At 42.3% G+C, this 21,625-nt stretch overlaps 1 protein-coding gene across 13 annotated transcripts in view; it reads left to right on the top strand.

Moving 5' to 3' along the window:
- Positions 1 to 9,815: 9,815 nt before the first annotated feature.
- The window catches only part of ABLIM2 (actin binding LIM protein family member 2), a 141,739-nt gene continuing 129,929 nt past the window's right edge, over positions 9,816 to 21,625 (top strand). For all 13 annotated transcript variants that reach the window (XM_017828039.1, XM_017828036.1, XM_017828041.1 and 10 more), the window contains exon 1: positions 9,816 to 9,906. In XM_017828039.1, coding sequence (XP_017683528.1) covers positions 9,891 to 9,906 — 16 coding nt within the window. In that variant the 5' untranslated portion in view covers positions 9,816 to 9,890. The remainder of the gene's footprint in view (positions 9,907 to 21,625) is intronic.

Here is a 21,625-nt window from a genome sequence, read left to right as displayed (position 1 = left end):
TGATTCTGCTTAGTGCTAGAAAATGCAGGCGAGGGAAATTTATTTATGGGAACTTGAACGTACATGGAATACTGATTTCTTGTGAGCTAGTTTTGGCATTGAGAAAGTAAATTTTGACTTCCTGAGGCATCCAAAGTGGAGGAAAGATATTTCCATATGGATTCAGTATAAATGAAGGCCCTCTTTTGCCTCTGCTGATGCTCTGTGGAAGAACATGCCCGATGGAATACCTGGAAGACCCAAAAAATAGATAGCCACCAGGCTAGAAGCAATCATAGAATTTTATCATCCTATAAGATGTGTTACATTCACTAGCTGCAACATGGCCCAAAATATGATCTTCCCATAGTTTGGAATTAACATCTCCAGCCACCAAAATGTCTACAGTATAGAAAATCCTATAGTGATAATTTTGACTTCAAATAGCTATAAAAGTCTGCCTCTGTATTTGGAATTTTTCCAAATTACTGCTGCCCTCTAGTTGAGACCTGAAGAAGGTCTCAAATGTGCAAAAAGGAGTCCATTTTTTTGCAGCTTTATCTGTAGATCTAAGTTATAACTTCCAGTAACTTCTATCCTCTTATGTTAATTGTTTTGGACCATTTGGCCACAGCCACCCCAACTAAATATATTCAAAGGTGGTTATAAACATAACAAGCACAACACTTTCTGTTTAAGTATCCAGCCTTGCATGCTTGAGGTAGTATTTCTTAGAAGAAGAATAAAATCTTTAAATGGTATAATGCAACCAACAGTCTTGAAAAAGGTGAGGAATATGAGGAGAGATGTTCTATTTATAAGAGAAGATGAGAGGCAAAGCAGAGCTTTTGTCAATACGGATCTGAAAATCATCAAAACTCTAGATACTTCTAGTCTGAATTTTGGCCTTGGAACCATCTTACATTTCCATTTATGGACTTTTGAATAATCAAATATACTTGCACTTGCCATCACAGGCAATAATGATGTTAAGGTGGGAATGTTTGGGGGCATGCTATAAAAATATTCTTATTAAGTTTAAGGGTATGCAGCTAAACCCCAAAATTATAAGCATTAACACAATCTGGACTCACTCCACTAAATGCACAGTATGTGTCATGTCCATTCATTATATTCAGTAGTATTTTTTTTAATTTTTCTCATGTTCAGAAAAAAATTATTATATTTCCATTTTCTAGTTGACATCTGTGTGTATGCTATCCACAAACCTCACCTACATTTCAAGTTCTCTTTTGGGTAGGCTTGGTCCAGGCTATTTCATATAGACTGGGACCTTCACCTGGTAACATGAAGCCCGGAAAGCAACACCGATAGTACAGGACAGCTTTGCTGCAGCTGAGGACACAGACAGAAGTATCGATCACAGCTGCTTTTTTCTAGGCTCTGGTATCTGCCAGTCCGGGTACATTCACTGCCAGCCTGTGCTGAAAGTTCCTGTAAACTGTCAAACATACAAATGTCACACATGAGAATTTTATCACATAGGAAGAGTCTATATTCTGCTACCATGATGCTGGTTTGTTTGGGGTTTTTTTTTACATATGAACAGTGTTAGATATGCAGTGTAGGATAAGGGATAGGAAATCAGCATGCATCAGCCTGGACTGCAAAACAGAGTTAAATTGACTCAGGGCCAATGGATTGTAATATCATCTACTTCAAGTGACAAGCTGTATCTTCACAGAAAGAGTAGTTTTCCAAGGAGTCACATTTGCAAGGGATCACAATATGCTTAATAAGCGTTAACCTCTCTGCATCAGGCACAAAATGGACCATACTATGCTTCTCATTGTTTACTACAAAAGCACAACATTATTTACATGTTTACAGTCAGGAGCACTGATATCAGTGGTTACACACTGTGTAACATAGCACTGAAATCCTCGCAAGCTTCATCTGCTGTTCTGAAATTAAAATTAAATTTTTGCCAATGTTTTTTGCAAGTTTAGTGACTTTTATATTATTCATGCTTTGTTTTGGCTCTTCCCCAAACCCTCCTCTGCATTTTTGTTTCTGCACATTTCATTGCTGTAACCTGGGTGTTTGTCTTTCTCGTGTATGAATTCTATATTGATACTCATCATTACCTGCCAGGCTTCCTGTCATGTGCAGCAGCCTGCCATACTAAAAGTTATTTGTTCCGAACAACTTTCCAAAAGCTGACTGCTGACATGAGAGAACAGTCCTTGATTGTCTCACTGTAACAAAGATTTCTTTCATCCTCAGCCATTGTTCCCTTTGATGTTATTTCATGCTTTCTGTTTTCAAAGTTTGCCTGGGAGTTTTATTTGACCCACTGATTATCTCTGATCATAATGCATTTAGGTTTGCAATGGGTAATTGATGTCTAAGTTATAACTGCTGATGCAGTGTTTATATTCTGCCCACGGTGTGCGAGGAGCTTTGTACAAAAGTTATTACTGACATCTTGATAGTGCAATGGAGACATCTTAATATAGTGCTATGTTATTATTTCATTACAGCTGCTTCACGCTAATTCATTATTTATAAACACGTGTGCTTCTGGCTCAGTGAGTAGCTGGCAATTTATTTCCATACCCAGAATCTCATTTTAAGATCTCAGTCTGTTACTTTTCTGAAACTTCAGACTTGCCTTTTGTTTTATTTACTATCAATGTCACTTCAATACAACTAACATAGTAAGGTGATAGAGAGGCAACTACTGTCACTGATACAAGCAGGTTACAACACAAGTGTGGCGTATTTTGGCAACTGCCCCAGCACCTGATATAGTAGTTTTAATATCAAAAAATTCATAACTTAAATTTGGGATTAGGCTTAAAATTAGAGTAGTTCAAGTCTAGTTCCAGGACTGTAACCCAGACAAACTAGTCCAGCCCTGAATTCCTGAGAGATGTATGACGCAAGACAAATAAAAGTGGAAATGTTTTAAACACACAGATGTTTAGGGAGCTCTCTTCACACAAAAAAGAATCAGTAAAAAGCAAAAGAGGGGTCATGACAGCATGTCATGTCAGGTTCTTAATCTTCTGTCATACAATAGAATTGCTATTTTTAAATTAATAGGAAAATGACACATTTCTGGGAATTTATAGAACGCATTTGAGGGATAATTTGTCATTTAAAACACAAGCATTTCAAAATACATTACTATAAATTGTAAGATTCCATTTTGTCTTCCAGAAGATATAATAGCTGTCAAAAGACAGCACCTTGGAGTGAAAATCAGCCTAAAAAGTAGATTGCAGGTTGAAAAGTAAAAAATATCAAAGTTTCTTAGGAGCTTAAACTCAGTTTCCAGGACTATCCAATAGAATTTAATGGCATGAAATACAGAAATGCACAGTAAAATTTACAAAAGGATGTCTAATTTGTGTGGCTTTTTCTGATATTTTTTTCCCCCATGAGATATCCATTTAGGACATTTTCAGAAGGGTTTGAACAACTAATAGTATAGCTGGCACAAACTAATTGTGCTTTTAAGTTTCACTCCCAGTTGCTATTTGACCTGAAAATCTTGTGATATTATGTCAGCTTTGAACATGAAGCCAAGGGTAAACTTAATCAGGTTAAACAGCTACTTGGATTTGTGGTCTTTTATGGTCTGGATTAGCATCTAAATCACTTCTGGCAACTGGCTGGATAATGTTTTTTTCACAAGTTTTTGTTTTGTTTTGTTTGGGTTTGGTTTTGTTTGGGTTTTGGGGTTTTTTTCGGGTTTGTTTGTTTTTGGTTCTGAAGAGACAAATGTTCTGCTTCACTCCCAGTGCAGAAGTTCTAGTTCCTCTCTCTCTTGCTGGAACCTCCGTCACTGAGATACTTTTAAAATATGACCCCTTTCATACGGCAGTGACCTAAAAAACTTTGCAGACAAATAATCAAATAAAAGTAATAATTTTATTGTCCTAGAAGCCCACGACCATCCCATTGTTGGAAAGTTCATAAATATTAGAAGCAACCCTTTCCCCTGGCTTCTTCTGGACCTTTTTTTAAGAGAAGCACTATATAAAAATATTGTATGACAACTTTGCTGTGAAACAGAATTTTAAAATACCATTATTATTAATTGAATATTACCGCAATTGGATTCCCTGAATTGTGAAGGTAATAAAAGGAAAAAAAATTAAGAAAGTGAAATACTTTGTGATGTGATTAAACTTACTTAACTTTGTAGGGGATAAAACCCCAAAATTTTCTGGCTGCTTGAGCTATACCAGCTTCTGCAAGAATGTGTATTTTGTCAGTCCATAAATCTGCAATGTACTTAACATATAGAAGCACAAAGTCAAATGTAATGCTAATATCTATTAATGCAGATATACTATATTGATTTCTCTGTTTTGGTTTACATTACAATGCTTACTCTTTTTTCCTTCACAGGAAGATTTTCTGAGGGAAGATACATATAGATTGTGATTACCAGCCCCAGGGGGAAAGGGTTTTTTTTTTCCAAACCATCACATAGATATATTCCCTTCCTTGATGAGGGTGCATTTCTGATAGCTGAGATGATTAGGAATTCAATAGATAGTGAAGATTTTCTTCTAACACTGCTAATACAATAGAGCAAGATTTGTGAATGTACTTCAGAAACACCAACAGTTTAAATGCACAGGGACAGTGAAATGCGATATAAGTTCTTCCATAACACTGTCTAAATAATACTGGTGGAGAAATATTACAAAACATTTGTATACTAAAAAAGCAAAATTCTTTTGCCTCACATAGTGTTTTTTAAGCTCTTCCAAAAAAAAAAAAAAAGAGTTCTTAAGAGAATTCAGGATGACATTGAGGATGAGGATCATCAGTTTTGCCAAGTGCCAATTCAATTCTCAGTAATGACAGAAATGGTGCAAAGTGCTGATAGGTTAGAGGATGACTTTTCAGCCTTCTTTGAAGTAGCTGGACAAGCTGATTGCTTTTAAAAATGAAAATCAAGAGATGTGGTGGTTGGAGGCCGTCTGGGGCACAGTGACCATGAATAGAGTTTTCAATACTCAGGGATGCAAGAAGGGCCATCAATAAAACCTCTCTGCTCGACTTCCGGAGGGCAGATTTCAGCCTATTCAGAAGACTGGTTCAGAGGGTACCCTGGGAAACAACCCTTGAAAACAAAGGGGTCCAGGAGGGATGGACTTGCTTCAAGAAGGAAGTCTGCTGAAAGGTGAGCCGGTGGGGAAGACAACTGATCTGGCTGAACAGGGAGATTTTGAAGGAAATTAGGGTAAAAAAGAGAGCCTACCCATTATGGAAAAAAGGGCTGGCTACTCGGGAAGAGTTTAGGAATATAGTTAGGTCATGTAGAAAGAAAATTAGAGAGATGAAGGCACAACTTGAACTGAATCTCGTCACTTCTGTGAAGGATAACAAAAAGTCCTTCTACACATCAATAGCAAAAGGAGGGGGAAGGAAAACCTCCATTCTTTATTGGACATGGATGGGAATATAGTAATCAAAGATGAGGAAAAGGCTGAGGTATTTAACACCTTCTTTACCTCAGTTTTCAACAGTAAGACAGGTTGTCCTGAGGACAGCTGGCTTCTGGAGCTTGTAGAAAGAGATAAGAATCTGAATAGCCCTCCTGTAATCTAGGAGGAAACAGTGACCTACTGAGCCACTTGGATCCTCACAAGTCTATGGGACCAGATGGGATCCACCCAAGGGTGATGAGGGAGCTGGCGGAAGAGCTCGCCAAGCCTCTCTCCATCATCTACCAACAGTCCTGGCTCACTGTGGAGGTCCCAGATGATTGGAAGTTGGCGAATTTCACACCAATCCACAAAAAGGGCCGGAAGGAGGAGCCAGGAAACTACAGGCCCATCAGTCTGACCTCAGTGCCTGGCAAGGTTATGGAGCAGATCATCCTAAGTGCGATCACACAGCACCTACAGGATGGACAAGGGATCAGACCCAGCCAGCATGGGTTTAGGAAGGGCAGGTCCTGTCTGACCAACCTGATCTCCTTTTATGATCAGGTGACACACCTGGTGTGTGAGGGGAAGGCTGTGGATGTGTCTACCTTGACTTCAGAAAAGCCTTTGACACCATCTCCCACAGTATACTCCTGAAAAAGCCGGCAGCCCATGGCTTGGACAGGGACACTGTGCTGGGTTAGGAACTGGCTGGAGGGCTGGGCCCAGAGAGTGGTGGTGAACAGAGCTGCATCTGACTGGCAGCCAGTCAGTAGTGGTGTCCCCCAGAGATCAGTGTTGGGCCCAGTTCTGTTTAATATCTTTATCAATGATTTAGATGAGGGGATTGAGTCCACCATCAGCAAATTTGCAGGTGACACTGAGGGGGAATGTCGATCTGCTGGCAGGCAGGAGGGCTCTGCAGAGAGACCTGGATAGGCTGGAGAGTTGGTCTGATTCCAACAAGATGAGGTTCAGCAAGGCCAAGTGCCGGGTCCTGCACTTTGGCCACAACAACCCCATGGAGCGCTACAGGCTGGGGACAGAGTGGCTGAAGAGCAGCCAGGCAGGAAGGGACCTGGGAGTTTGGATTGACAGGAAGCTGAACATGAGCCAGCAGTGTGCCCAGGTGGCCAAGAAGGCCAATGGCATCCTGGCCTGCATCAGGAACAGTGCGGCCAACAGGTCCAAGGAAGTGATTCTTCCCCTGGACTCAGCACTGGTGAGGCCACACCTCGAGTGCTGTGTCCAGTTCTGGGCCCCTCAGTTCAGGAAGGATATTGAGGTGCTGGAGCAGGTCCAGAGAAGAGCAACAAGGCTGGTGAAGGGACTCAAGCACAAGTCCTATGAGGAGAGGCTGAGGGAGCTGGGGTTGTTTAGCCTGGAGAAGAGGAAGCTCGGGGCAGACCTCATCACTCTCTACAACTCCCTGAAAGAAGGGAGCCAGGTGGGGGTTGGTCTCTTCTCCCAGGCAGCTATTAGTAAGACAAGAGGGCATCGCCTCAAGCTGTGCCAGGGGAGGTTTAGGTTAGATATTAGGAAGAAATTCTTTACAGAGAGGTTAATCAGACCTTGGAATGGGCTGCCCAGGGAGGTGGTGGCTTCTCCGTCCCTAGAGGTTTTTAAGATGAGACTGGATGTGGCACTTAGTGCCATGGTCTAGTAACCACGGTGGTAGTGGATCAAAGGTTGGACTTGATTTCAGAGGTCCCTTCTAACCTGGCTGATTCTATGACTGCCCACTATCCTGAGACTGGTAACAAGAGATTGAATCTTACAGTGCCCCAAAGAGTGTATCTGCCTGTTCCCAGGAGAGACCATTGTCCTGAAAAATCTCAGCTATTTCATCTGTGCGACTGGATGCTAACTTTAAATTTAGTATAAGCCTTCTTGCCAACTCTTTCTGGATGATTCCCCTTTGACCACAAAGCCAACAATTCCACCACGCTTTTGCTATCAACCCTTTCAAAGCCAACTTCCTTAGCAAAAAAGACAATGTCTTTCTGTAGAGCAAGGATAATATCAAATCCAACAGAGGTAAGAATAAAATCTGGCAACTATTTTTGCCATAGACCACTCATACACCCAACTGTGACCTCTTCCCAAGTAATTCTTGTGTCATCTGTGCCATCCATGATAACAAACTATCTCCAAAAGTCATTGAGGTAGGGCTTTTCTTACCTGTTGTCTCCTGGATAAGCTTGAAGATCTTTTTTAGATGATAGACCTTGAAAGCGGCAATTACTACCTGGTTCATTGGTTGGAGTTATGGGGTCTTATCTATGCAAGATCATGACTTTTCCACTGGGTCATGGGAGTTCCTAATCAAGCTTGTGGCAGATGGCATTGCCCTAAACAAGGAGAACTTTGAAGTCCATGACCTGTTTCTCACAGTGTTCTCTAAAGTTTGGCACCATGTAGGCACTTTGAGCATTTGTGTAGCAACCTGGACCTTTCAGTTGTCTCTATGACTGGTAGAGAGAACTTCCAAAATCCTCTTGTGGCCCTGGGGGTTCTCACTGCAATGAATTTGCATAGGCTTTAATATGCATTCATTTTCCTTTCACACTGCTGCCCAGCAGAAGGGTCAAACTGTCTTTTAGCAGCCTTAAAGCCCAAGGCAGTTTCCTCTTCATTACATCTGATATGAATTGTACACCCACCACCTTCAATACAAGTCTAATTTAGCTTTTAGAGCAACACTCATACATAGCAACAGGGTTACTAACATCACTCAGAGATTGCCTTGAACTCACAATGGTTATTATATGCAAAGACAGTTCATGATTAAAAACAGAAATTGATGTAAAACAATCAAACAATCCAACTCCAAAACAAATGACAGAAAGTGACAGAAAGTAGCATGGTACTGAAGTTACGAGTCACCTGTTTTAAGGAATGACTAACTAGAGTAGGAGTGAAGGGTGGAATCTGAACAGTATGAATTCATGAGTGACACAGAGAAAGTGAATAGGGAATTAGATGTTTGCTATCTCTTCTACTACAAGAATGAGCGGGTATCAAGTAAAGAATGCAAACAGCAGGTTCGAAACAACAGCAGATAATTCTTTGCACCAGACATAGTTCAGCTGAAAAATTCCCTGCACAGAAGGCTGTTTGAAGCATGCCTCGGTTCAAACTACAAACCGGATAAGGTAACAGAATAAAATCCATACAGGGTTCTTCAAAACAAAGAACACACATCTGGCTCAGGAAGTCTCCTCAGCAGATACCCACTGCTGATGGCTGTCAGGAATGGGATACTGGTTTGGATTGTCTGTTCCTGTATGGCTGCTCTGAGTGCTGGTCCACATTCTTCCTGATTGCAGCGATTATCTTCAGGGGTTCCCCATTCTTATCAGACAAATGACATGAGAGCCATAGGTACTGCTACATTTACACAGGGTCAAGGCTCTTGATACCCTATCAAATCAGGACATGTAAGCACTGCTACAGAGCAGCAGAGTAGAATTTCTCACATCAGTTACTGGTGTAGGACGGGAAAGCCGTGTAGGTTTTTATGGTTACAATTGCTAGTTAAATTTTAACCTTCAGACAACTGTCAGTGGAACAGAGTGTAATCAGCACACTGATCAAAATACAAAATGAGTCTTCACCCGTTTCCTCACATTATTACTGTAACTCCAAGGTGCCCTGAACCCAGCCTGAAATCAACCTCAGAGGAGCTGTGCAGTAAAACACACTTATGCAACTACACTAGCTGCTTTTGTGTTTGCTGAAAAAGATGTTTGTGTTTTTTAAAACATTAATTCTCGCAGAACTATAATAGATTTTCAGATTGGTGACATACCGAATAAATCAGTATTTAATAAATAAATGGCTTTAATAATAACTGTGTGCCCTTGCACTTTCAAATCCGAAGGATCAGCAAGAGTTCACCTGCTCCAGACAGCACTGCCCTTCCCCTCCTGAAAGCCGAGACTTGATGCCAACACCTTCCGTGCGGTGTAGCCTCACGGATACACCTTCATCGTCGCTCCCCGGGCGCTTCGGGGACGTGCTGAAGCACCTGTGCACCTCATTGCTTTGTTCGGGCATCTCACGAACCGAGCGCAAGCGGGACAGGAGAATACAGAGGAAGACCTCACCCGCAGGGTGAACGGAGCGGCGGCGGCCGGCAGGTGGGAATGGAGGGGGGGAATTTCGGCTGGGTGGGTGGGGGTGCTGCCGCAGCTCTGCCCGCAGAAGCGGCGGGGGGGAGCCGCTCCCGGCCGCAGCAAGGCACGGAGGGGGATGTAGTCCGCGGGCGGCGGCGCGGGGCTGCCTACACTTCCCAAGGTGCCCGCCGAGCCGGGCCGAGCCGAGCCGCGGCGGGACTGCGGGTGCCGGCACCTGCCGGCGGGGGCGGAGCGCGGCGCGGGCCCCGCTGCGCGGCGGGCGGGGACGGAGCCGGTGCCGCCCGCGGGGGCGCCGTGACGGGCGGCGGGGACGGGCGGCGGCGGCGGCAGCGGCGCGGAGCGGCCCCTCCTGCGCGCCATGAGCACCGGCACAGGTAGGCGGGCGCGGGGGGAACAGCCGAGACCCCCCGGTATTTGGGAAGGGGTCGTGGCCGCTGCCCCACTGGGGTCCGTCACGTTGCCGCGCGGCTGCGCGCCGGGGCGCGGGCAGGGGCAGCCGGACGGGAATTGCTCACCTAAAAATAAAAAAAATCCCGAAAATATGTGAATATGCGTGTGTGTGGCTGGGGGGAGCTGCCGCTGCCGCAGCCTCGGGCGCTGCCCGGCGGGAGGGGCTGCGGCTGCCGCGGCGGTGCGGGGCAGCGGGACCCTGCGCGGGGCTCCGGCGGAGCCGCCCCTGCCCCGGGGCATCTCCCGCCTCTGCCCCGGGGCATCTCCCGCACCCCTGGCGGGAGACCTGCGAGACAGGCTGGGCCGTGTCCATCCCCGTGTCCATCCTCCTCATCTCCCCTTCGGGACGCCGTGGCACGGCTGAGGGTCTCGCCGCGGCTCCGCAACCGAGGTGCGGGTGAGGGCGGCATCAGGAGGCATCAGGCTGCCACCCCTGCCCGCCCGGCATCCCGGGGGTGGGAGCACACAGCTTTTCGGACGGGGATATTTGGGTTAAAAGCCTGGCCTTTTTTGCTGGCCGAGATAACCGTGGTGGTAGAGAAGGTGAAAATCAGGGATGTGCCATGGAGCCCTAGCTAGGATTGCCGCCCGGAGGGATCCAGTTGCCCAGGGCAATACAAAAGTAATTTATCCTGTGATACATGCAGGGTTTGACAACTGACTTCGAATTGTGTTTTCCAGCGGTTCGGTGTTCGTCTGCGTTGTGTGTCAGCGGGGGGTGGTTACTTCAGAGCACAGCTGATCGCAAAATATTACAGTCCTTTAGGCAAATGCAGGGTTGTGCATAGGGGAAAGGGGGGGGGGGGCTTTAAGAGTTGATTGTGTATTTCCTTTCTGAGGGTAACTGTAGCTGTTAAATATACTCTTTACCACAACAACAGGCAAAGGCTGAATAGCTACAATTACGTGGTGACTCTTTGTGTCAACATGCTTAATCATATCACATCCTGGCAGGGAGCCATATGGGAGCCTAGTGAAAATAGAGAGGAAGATGAGCTCCCGGGTAGGGCAGTGAGTGACCTGGGTTCAGGCACCTGCCGCAGACTTCAGCTAAAAACCTAGTTTGGTATTTCCTTGGATTAGTTGATGGTGTACATATGTCCACGTGTGTCGACTGTCCACATTCTTGCATGGATGAAACATGTACTGCCAGCATTGCTGGTCCTCTCCGTGGAAGTGCCCAGGCCAAGGCAGGTGTACAGGGGTGGAGGTGAGAGCAAAGTAAACGTGTGTTGCAGGGTGATTTGAACCGTATGTTAGAAATGCCAGATTTTTTGCTGTCTTTAAGGGCATCAAGGTGGTTAACGCAGAAGGTAACATCTGCTTTGGAGATGATTATACTCCAGCACAGAATCCTTTCCTCAGTTACCTGGCTGTCGTTTCGAGCTGAAGAATATGAAATGTTGTGAAACATTTAAATTCTCTAGTGGTAGAACTGAACCTAGTAGAGGGAATGTAAGTCCAAAGTTTTATGTCTATAATATTTTAAATGTCAATTAAATAGATTCTAAAGTTATAAACCCAGTAGAAAAGTTAGTGCATAACACTAATGCAGAGGAGACTTGCCACTATTCTATCTCAGTAATTGCAGCAAGCACGGTGTAAATGAAATAGCAAAAATGAACAGTGCCAAGATAAAAATAACATCATGGGAAAAAAGAGAGTGGAAAAACCCCTGAGAGTTCTTAGCTCTCATTTGAAAGAATAGCTGGCAAGTTTAGGGGTTTTGGTTTTAAGTATAGGATTAGCTTCGATGTTTCCAAATTTTGATTTTGCATGTCTATGTGGGCTGTGTAAACAATTTGCGATCAATTTTCATGATAAATGAAATGTGAGGAGACCACATCTACTTAGAAAAATCAATGGAAGTTTTCCATTAACATCAATGGGACAAGTATTGTATGGCAAATTCAATGCCACGGTTTGTCTAAAATCACTATTTCCAAAAGATTTCCACCAAAATTACTATGGAAAGGCTGTAATTTCAGGTTTAGTGTTTACTGTAACAGAAGGATATTTCTGGTTCTGCAAAGAAAATAAGGGTGCAGTGTGGTATTAAAATCAGCCCCATGGAAGATTCAAAGAATTGCTGCACTGTTTGGTAATCCAGGAGAAATCCTCGCTATTTCTTTTACTCTTGGGATGGAGTTGTGGATCTGTGCTTGTTACTCCAGAAACCTTGACTCAGTCTGTGTGTTCTGTTGTACCAAGGCAACACATTATTAGCTGTCTGTATCAAGATAGTTTCAGGCGGTGCTGCAACACTGTCTTGCCATTTTAACTGTAAGATTTGACGTTTGATATGGAAGTGATTATATTTGGTAAATGTGAGTTTGTAACATACAGATACAGGTAATATAAAGTGGTTTAGTAGTATGTAGATTAAACCATCATTATGTATTAATGGACTGCAGACTCACACTATAATTTTAAATCTAGAAAGTATAAAATCATCTGGTATGGTAAGACACAGCTCAGATGCATTATTACATATGTTCTAATTAGATTTTTCCACATGCAGTTTTCCTCAGCTGCCTTCCATATACTTGTTATTGCTCTTGGCTTAAGCTATTTCTAAGAAAGTGCCCATTCGCTGCTTTTTGTACCTGGGAGATTTACATGGCATGGCTGTACTTTCAGGATTCTAAATGTACTTTTATAAGTTTATCATATGGTTATCAGTCTAATAATTTAGGTCTTTGCCATCCTGAAATCATAGCAAGAAGAACAGAGTAGGTTAAAAATTTGAGATTGAGAAAATGAGGTTCCCCTCAATTCCCAGAAATAGGGTAACATGATGTCTACTATTTAAGTGCAAAAAAAGGAATCACAGAGCTAATTACATACTAGGTGAATTATCTTAGATTAGATTAAATTAAATGTCGTGACACAAATTCACACAGCTATTTAGTCTTTAAACTATTATATTAAAGGGAAAATTTGATTGCATGGATCAGAGAACAGCTAATGGAGTATCACAACCCAAATGGAGCAGGAACAAAGTGGCTCTAGTTACAAAAGAGGTTATGCAGGTTGGTCACAGAGGGTCCAGCTCTGCTTAGGAGATGATTAATTCCTTTTCAAAGTTCCCATGCAAATAGGAATCCTCCCTAGAGACGACAGTTACGATTGTTTTAGACTATACTATGTTTTATAGTTAGATACAGCATTTTACTTTCAGCCTTTAATTTTGAGTACTGGTTGAAGAGAGCATTGAATTAATAGATAGGACCACCAAGAGATCAACTTGCTTTGGAGTTTGCCAACTAATGAAATGTGTTCAGCTTATAACATGCAATCTTACACATTTCATAATTGAGCAAAAGTAGAACAACCTCATTCCATTGCCATTTTAGCCATGTTTCCCTGAAAAAATAAACAGTAACACATATTTCCTGATGGCATTTTCTTCCTCTGATGTTGAATTGCATAGATTGTGTATAATTTCTTAGATTGTCAAAAATAGGAAGTCGTATCTTGGGATTCTCTAAGGTTTTGGGGGATTCTTTACAGCTCTTAAGAAAACAGTTTCAATTTAGTGTATGGCATCATGTTCTTGGATGGTGGAAACATACAGCACAATTAGGAGAGGATAAAGTAGGTCGGAAGAGATTATCAGGTGGTGGTATATCAGCTAGTAGCTCCTGACTGCAGGACCTCCTGTCTCCCCCAGGCCTTTATATGCTGCCCCAGCACTGCAGCATGTCTCTGTAAGGGGGGCTAGTTCCCCTTAACAAAACCGAGATATTTGGCTTTCTGAGCGAGGTCTATTTCTTGCCTACTTGCCTGTTTGCAGTGCAGCATCTACAGAAACGAGCGTCCTTCTTGGCTGGTATCTGTTTACATCTGATTGCCATTTCAATAAGATATTCAAGTAGTATACTTTCAGTTTTGCTTCTCAGACATTAATGGCTTATGTACTTAATGTCCAATAATTATCATTGTCATAAGAACACAGAGGGCTAAGAAATGCAAAGGAAATTAAAAAATTAAAGCACGGCAATTGAGGTAACCTTTTCCCTCTCTTGCCGCCTTCTATGCAATGGGCTGACCAACATTCAGGGAGAAGTGAGGAAACCTTGATTTTAGTTTTGCCCAATTTGATAAACCATTCCCCCTCCACACTATGCAAATTCAGGCTCTAGCAATGGAAACACATCTCTCCTGATTACTGTTAACTTTAAGCTCACTGCTGCATTTTCCAGTCCTGCTAGGGGTTAACTGCTCCATTAACCCACCTTTGGACCTTGGGTTCTCCAACCAAGCACCCAGCACTTGCAATAATGAATTGAATGTATTTGTGTGGAAAGGGACTGTGCTGCATGGGGCTTGTAGAAGCAGGGCTCTGGGAGCATCAGGGTGAGAGGAGGCCCAGCCAGCAAAGCTGGGTCTCTGCAAAAGCCCAGCATAGATGGAGGGCAGTGCATGGGCCTTGGAGATTATTGGACAATTTGCTGGCTCGCTGTCTGCATATTTAAATATAACCTTAAGGCAAATATTTCTGAATTTAGAGTATTTCCTGTGTCAAGATCCATTAGCAGCGTGTCAAGGTCCATAACTGTTATCGTCTGAAACGCTGGAGTGGTTTTTTTCACAGCTTATTAGTTGATGTCCGTGCTCTGAAATCTAGATGGAGTATTGTTTTGCACAAAGCTCGGTTATTTATTTTTCCATTTTAGAAAAGGAATGTGTAATGAATAAAAACTTTGTTCAGTGAATATTTCTGTCTGGTTTAGGAGCCATTTTTCTCCCTTTTCTCTGTAAAATCAAATCCTTCTTCTACTGGCATTAGTCAAATTGATTAATAACTTTATTTTGAAGAGTCTGCTGATCCTATAGGACAAGTTGCTTGATCTTGTGATGTTGAAGGAAATCAAAGTCTAAATGCAGTTGGCCATGAAAGATATACATTCCTGAATTGCAAGAGATCACTAGCGATATTTTACTATTTTAAATACTTTAAATGTTCTTAATACAGGGTTTTGGGTTTTATGGGTTTTTTTAGTTGTTTTTTTGGGGGGGTTTTTTTGGTTGCTGCTTAGAAACTGTTATTTTTAGATTTAAGTAATGCTGTCATTGTGAAACAATAACAGATTGCCGTTGCTCCTTATGGTGGATATTAAGAACAAGTGTATTATCTTGGTTATTACTGTATGGTAGCTGCTCACAAATACAGCAACCAGTTCCTTGGAAGTTTTAAGTACCTCATCTTTTGGTTCATTTCTTGCATGAGGCACTATGATTCTATCAGAAGAGGATGAAATGTGATTGTCCCACATTCTTCCTCTTCCCTCTTGCCAAGTTCATTTGAACTTCAGGGGAAAAAATCCATCACCCGTATTATTTTATGGAATGAAACAGCTAAATACAGTATAAAACAGAGCACCAAGTGTACAGTAGTTGTGTTCCTTCAATTCTGTTTCAGGCGATAGGAAAGTAAAATCGAATAGCTGTGATACTGTTTGTATGGTAACATTCATGGTGAAGTAGAAGGAGTTAAAGTTTGGTGCATATCATATGAAGAACAAGCCACAGAAGCTGTTCTGCTTAAGTGTCATGCAAGTGCTTTTGTCACTTTAAAAAATAGGTCATCTACTTCCTTCTCATAAGTATTTGACTTAGAGATTCATGGATAGCAGGGAATTTCAGAAGCAATGCATAATGCAGTTTACTAGTTGATGTCTAAATATGTACTGGGATCTTGTCTGCTGAGCAGCTCTCAGTGGGACTGAATGAACGGGCTACCTTGTTTGCAGGGATTTGGAGAGTTCTTGGTCAGAGACCGCTTTGGGGTTTTTTCTTCCCCTGTTTTTACCTCTGTCAAAGAGTTTACTGAGGTACATTTATAAATCCCATATTGCTGTAAATATTGCAGTTTAAAATTGTGTGAATGCTCTAGAAGCCATGAAAAGTATTTTTACAGTTTCCCCTTTGTTTTCATGTCAGTTATTTTCATTTACTTTGGTCTGTTTACAAATTGTTATAATTTCATCCTCTTGATGCTCTCAGTATTGCAAACTCAGCTGGGACCTGCAGGTCAAACAGGTTTTTCTGTTCTTTACCTTTTAGCAGCGCACTGAGGCTTTTTGATAGAGTACAGCTGACAAGTTTGGCTTCATGGACTCTTGTTGGGTTGGCCTTGCTGTGGTGTTTCCTTTGGCTTTGCAATTCCAGCAGCATGAAAGCAGTCATTTGGTTACAGTTTTAGATGCAACATAGATACAGAGGATCTAATCTTTAAGATTGCATATATAATTGTGTAGGGCACTGAGACCAAAGGAAACCATAGAAACAGGCTGTGCTGCCACTATTACTCTCGATGACAGGAAAACGGGAATGGAAAACGGTTTTCAGCCAAATCCCTTAGCCAGGATACAAGGCAATCGGGAACAGCTGGGGCTGTGTATGTGTGTACCACGAGTTGTAGCGAGTGTCTGGCAGTGACTCCAGCACCTCACCCCTGTGACTCGCACATATGCTCTCCATTCTGCTGTCTGTTAACCTGGCTGTAAATCAGGCTCAAGGAGTGCCAATTGCAGGGTTTGGGCCTGTGCTCTGAGCCTCGGTGTGCTTGGCAGCTCCTGCCCTGCTTGGACTAAATACAGCCCCATGCTCTGCTCTGGGGTTCAGGCAGCGGCAGAACTGTGCCGGAGCACAGGCCGTAGGTAAATGCTGGTGATAAGGGAGCAGAGTTGGTTTGTTTTGAATCTCTCCATGACTAATAGTGTACACTCAGCTATGATGTTCCCACCTGCCTGGGTTTATGCAGTGAGCACAATGGGGGAAGCTGCTGTGTACTTCTCTTGAGTGTGTGGCATGCACGGAGATGTGGTGGAGCTGTCTGCTCTTGTTCCACCCAGAGAAGAGAAGGCCAAGGGTAATTGACTTGTGGTCTTCAACTCCCTAATGGGTGGGTGAAGGGGAGATACAGCCAAGCTCCTCTCACAGGGGCATGAGGCAACAGTCAGGAGGGGTAGCAAGGGAAATTCATGCTGGTTGTAAGGAAAAGTGAAGCCCAATGAGAGTGCTTGAACCCTGGAGGAGGGTGGCAGAGAGCCTGTGAAATCTCCAGCTTCTGATATTTTCAAAATTTAATAGGACAAGTTGCTCCAGCATTTGCCAAACTTTGAAGAGTTGACCTGCTTTCAGCTGGACCTCTGGGCAGCTTGTCCAAAATTTTCTGTGGGTATTTGAAACCATCCTTAAACGTGACTGCAGAGCTTCTGCTGTGCTGCTACGGAGATCTATGGGCAGATTGTTTTGTGTGGCCATTTACCAACTAGTGTTTCTGGATGTGTTTTGATAGCTCATTCCTGACTTGGAAAATTGGAGAAAAGCTATTGTCAGCTGCACGTATGAACACTTGTAAGCTTTCATGCACCAGACCTTAGGGAGAAACAGGGTTTATGTACCACAAACGTGTTGAACAGTTGCCTAAAGATGCAGACCTCTCCTGTGGGTTATGTTTGTGCAGCTGCAGAGCCCCCCTTGACTGGGACAGAGAGTTTGATATGAAAATCTGGCTTCTCTATCACTACTGGGACTTCGATAAGTGCTAAGTATCCTTCACCCATGAGTGAAATCAGTGTGAACTGCAGAGTGTTTTATCTCTCTGAAACAGGGCATATATTTATGTGCCTTCATATGGAATTAGATGTAAACATTTTAGCATCTTTATTCTAATAGCCATGGGTTTTCATGGTACAAAGCTAAGATAACAAGCATTTCACACACTGCCTTAATGTGTTGTTGGCAAGAGAATAACCAAAGCTGTCCTAGCACCTTCTTTAAGGCTTCTGTCCTTATGCACCATGAGACCTTTAGTAAAAAGCATTAGTGTTTCAGTTTGCTGACATTTATTGCCGTTATTTAAGATCATCACACTATCTGTACCAGCTCAGACTGAATGTCTGTGGCTCAGTAACGTTTCCAGCTGTGCCTATCATCCTGACCTGGGAACTAACAATGACAGTGGCTGTGTCCATCTTGGTCTTGGATGTTTTTCAAGATGGTACTAAGGAATACATCACCTGAGATGATGAATTTTAGCTCATTTTTGGTAGTGTGGCCTAAATTTAATTGAATGCAGAAAGCCAGCTTAACAGACTTCTATTTATATCTTAGTAGAGCTTCATGTCTTAAGAGAGCTACCCAATGACACTGCTGTAGATTTGATTTTGTCTGTATTATTAACAGGATTTGACCTGAGGCTAAAACCTAGGTTGTACTGAGAACCCTTAACTCCTATTATTTCTAAACTTTGGGGTTAAATAATCTTTCTGGGCTGAAGTGATATGCTACATTTTGATAAAACCTGCTGAAGCGATAGGCTCATGTTTTTCATTTCTTTCCACAGATCTATAATTTTAACTTGTGATATGCCTGAGCTTTCTTCCAAGGTCAAAGCTGATTTTCCATGGGAACAACACAGGCTGTGTCCTGTGAAGTATATGAGACTGACGTTAGGGTAGTGCTGCCAGCTCTGAAGAAATGCTTGGCTGGGCTTTCTGCATCTTGTCTCTGAAGCACATAAGGTCTACATGGATCTAGAAGCGTGCCATAGTCATGCCTATTTTAGAAAGTGTCAAACAGCACGAGCTGCAAATTTAAGTTGGCAGAAGAAGCCTGGTTGTTAAGCTAAAGCTGTCAGAAACTGCCATAATGTTGGTTGGATACTCGATTTACCTGTTAAGAATTAGAAAGGCAGTTTCTCAGAGCCTTTCTAAATACAAAGATATTTAATATTTTTTGAAATATATAGCAATTCTATATATTGGAGACAGTCCCAGCTTCCATTCTAGCAATTTGGATATCATACATGTATTTCTTAAGGTCAGGAATTATTTATTTATTAGAGCGATGGATGCTTTCAGTATAGCTTTTTGCACTGTGGGCATCAAAATGCAATAAGATTTCAGTTCTGAATTTCATCTTTAATTCTGGTTACTTATTTAAGCTATTTTTGAGACGTTGTCTAGGTTATAGGTCAAATTCAGTTGCTAAGTCATCTGATCCTCTACTACTTCTCTATATAAGCGGTTGTTTTCACTCACATACGCCAATACTGAGTTGTTTGCAAAAGCAGAGCTGTCTTCCCTCAAGACAATAAAAGGTAATGAACCTATTGCTTACTGTGACAGTCCATTTCTGTGCTATCATATTGCTTGCTTAGAAAATGCTGTACTGGTTTATTTTTTGGTAGTAAAATAATAAATTTCTTTTTTCCCCTAATAGAACCTATTTTCTGTAAGTGAACCTGTGAATCTGTTTTAAGGAGTTGCACATCCAAGTGTTGCTTACAAAGACCTTAGCAGTGGGTAAACAGCAAATCTTGACATGTTAAAGTGAGATTCCTACTCTTAGCTTGTCTTGTGGCTCTGTGCTGTGGATCTGGAAGGCAGACCATGGAAGGCAAAGGACTGAAGTTTAAATAGCCCCTGTGAATTTTCTGGGGAAATTGTTGTAACTGTGCTGTGGGGAAAAAAGATACTGAACGGAAATTATTTTCACTGCATTGGCATTATGGCACCGTGAAGAATTAACAGTTACCAAAGAACCTGTATTGGTCCCAGGCTACTTGGCATTTCACCTTGACAGCTGTATATAGCACTGGAGCAGTGGGGAGGATTTTGGATGGGTGGTAAGAGCTGCACATCCATAAGAGCCACAGTACTGACTCTTAAACAAGTCCCCCTACATGTTCCACTCCTTTCTGCCTCTGGGCTGCAATCCCTTCTGCTGCTTCCAGGATGACCCTTGCATCTCACTGACAGCTTTAAAATCTCTTTCTATCAATTTATTTCAGCTTTTTGTTGCATACTTCTGTGTAAGCATCCTGAAATGATATGCCCTAAAGAGAGCATTAATGCAATAAAAAATTGGAAAACTTTTAAATGGAAATAATGTAATTAGTAGGGTAATTGCTGTTATTTTAATATTCCATGTATTCTATTTTGGACTGCAGTTTATATTGTTTGTAACTATTGGGAGGTGATGTTGTCTCTGGCTTTGTATCATATATAAAGAGTTGTAGGATTTTTAGTCTCAAACTAAAAGATAACATCTTCTCTTTAAGAAAATTCTGCCATATTTTGCAGGAACCCCTTCCTTTTTTGATGGGATGTATCACTTTACATTTATATTCTCTGATGTCAGGGTTTCTTTTGGTAGAATTTCATTATGGTACTGTTGGTGCTGCATGTTTTTATAAATATATTTAGCTTTTTAGTAGTATTTTTGATCAATTGACTGCAAAGCTCTCACAAGAGAAGGGGATTTACTTGTGCACACAGGAGAACTGAGAAGGGATTCGTGACTTGTATTTGATAGGATTAGTCAAGAGGACAAGAATCTGAAATACCAAAGTCTGAATTAAATGTTCCTTCAGTTAGGTCACTCTGACTTTATATGTATAAGACTTAATACATTTTGGGTTATTTTTGGCATTGGCATGGGTGGCTGACATTTGTCGGTAAATGTAAGAAAGGAAAACAAAAGGTTAATTTGTTTCCCATTTTTCACTAAGTTTTGAAAAATAATATCTGGTCCTCAGCTTGTCCAGCAGCTCAAGGAGAGGAGGAGGGAGGGAAGACTTGGGCTTGTGAAAACCAATTGCAATAAAGCCAGTTGCCTGCTGCTAACTCCATGTCCCTGGCAGCCGAAATATTCCTGCCCTTGATTTTTCTTTCTCTCTGGATCATGTCAACAAGGAGATTTCATTTAAAAAAAAAAATAAATCAAGATTGCAGCTGATGTCACCCACCAGATAAGATTGCACATGTAAAATACTTAAAGAATAAAAAGCACTAGAACCTAACTCTGGAAAATGTGTGGGTTTTTTTATTTTTACGCGGTAGGAAAAGGCAGCACATAGTGGCACCCAAGCTGAGAGTGTGCAGCCCCACCAAGGAATCTCTGCAGCCCACAGTGACGCCTGTCCCAGCAGACCCTTGCCAGCAGCTGTTACTGTCACTTGCCAGCTCTTTAAAGCTCTTTAAAGGTGGCATTATGTGGCAAAGAGATAACATGCAGCTTTTTCCTCTGGAGGCAGGCTTAAGTTAATATTTCCCCAAAGGCCAGTGTTATGGATAAGTGCAGCAAAGTGGAAAAGCCCTGGGTTTCTCTCTGCTCACCCATCTCCCTTTCCCAGCTGGGCAGGGAAGCTGAGGATTTAGGCAACTTTCCAATTTTTCAGTTTCTGCAACTTTCATCAGTTACAATCACATGGATACCACAGGTAATTTGGAAAATATTTGTGATCCATTCCAGGTCACACTGATAACACCTGTCAGCTTTTGTATCCCCCAGTGACCTGAAAGCTGAGTTTTGGAAAGAAGATTATTTCAGTCCTGGGGGCTGGTACTGAGTTGAGCTTGTTTACTTCAGTACATTTGTTTTGAGTACATTTACTTGAGTACATTTAGATAAAGTGGACCTACTCCAAGCCATACATGGCACTCCTGTTTAAAAGACATTGAAACAACCAAGTTCATCTTGAAAAAAAATCTGACCAAAGGGCACACTGATTGTGCCCTCTCTTTGTGGAAGCATCAGGTTCCTATGTTCATTTGTTTGTCAGCAGGTTTTGATCATTTCATCGTTCCGGAAGAGTGTCACTGCTGGTATAGTTTAAGACTGGGGGGG

Source organism: Lepidothrix coronata, unplaced genomic scaffold, assembly GCF_001604755.1.
Source record: "Lepidothrix coronata isolate B3197 unplaced genomic scaffold, Lepidothrix_coronata-1.0 Scaffold145, whole genome shotgun sequence".
NCBI lineage: Eukaryota > Metazoa > Chordata > Aves > Passeriformes > Pipridae > Lepidothrix > Lepidothrix coronata.
The sequence above is the reverse complement of the archived record's forward strand: the minus strand, read 5'-3'. Positions and strand labels throughout refer to the sequence as shown.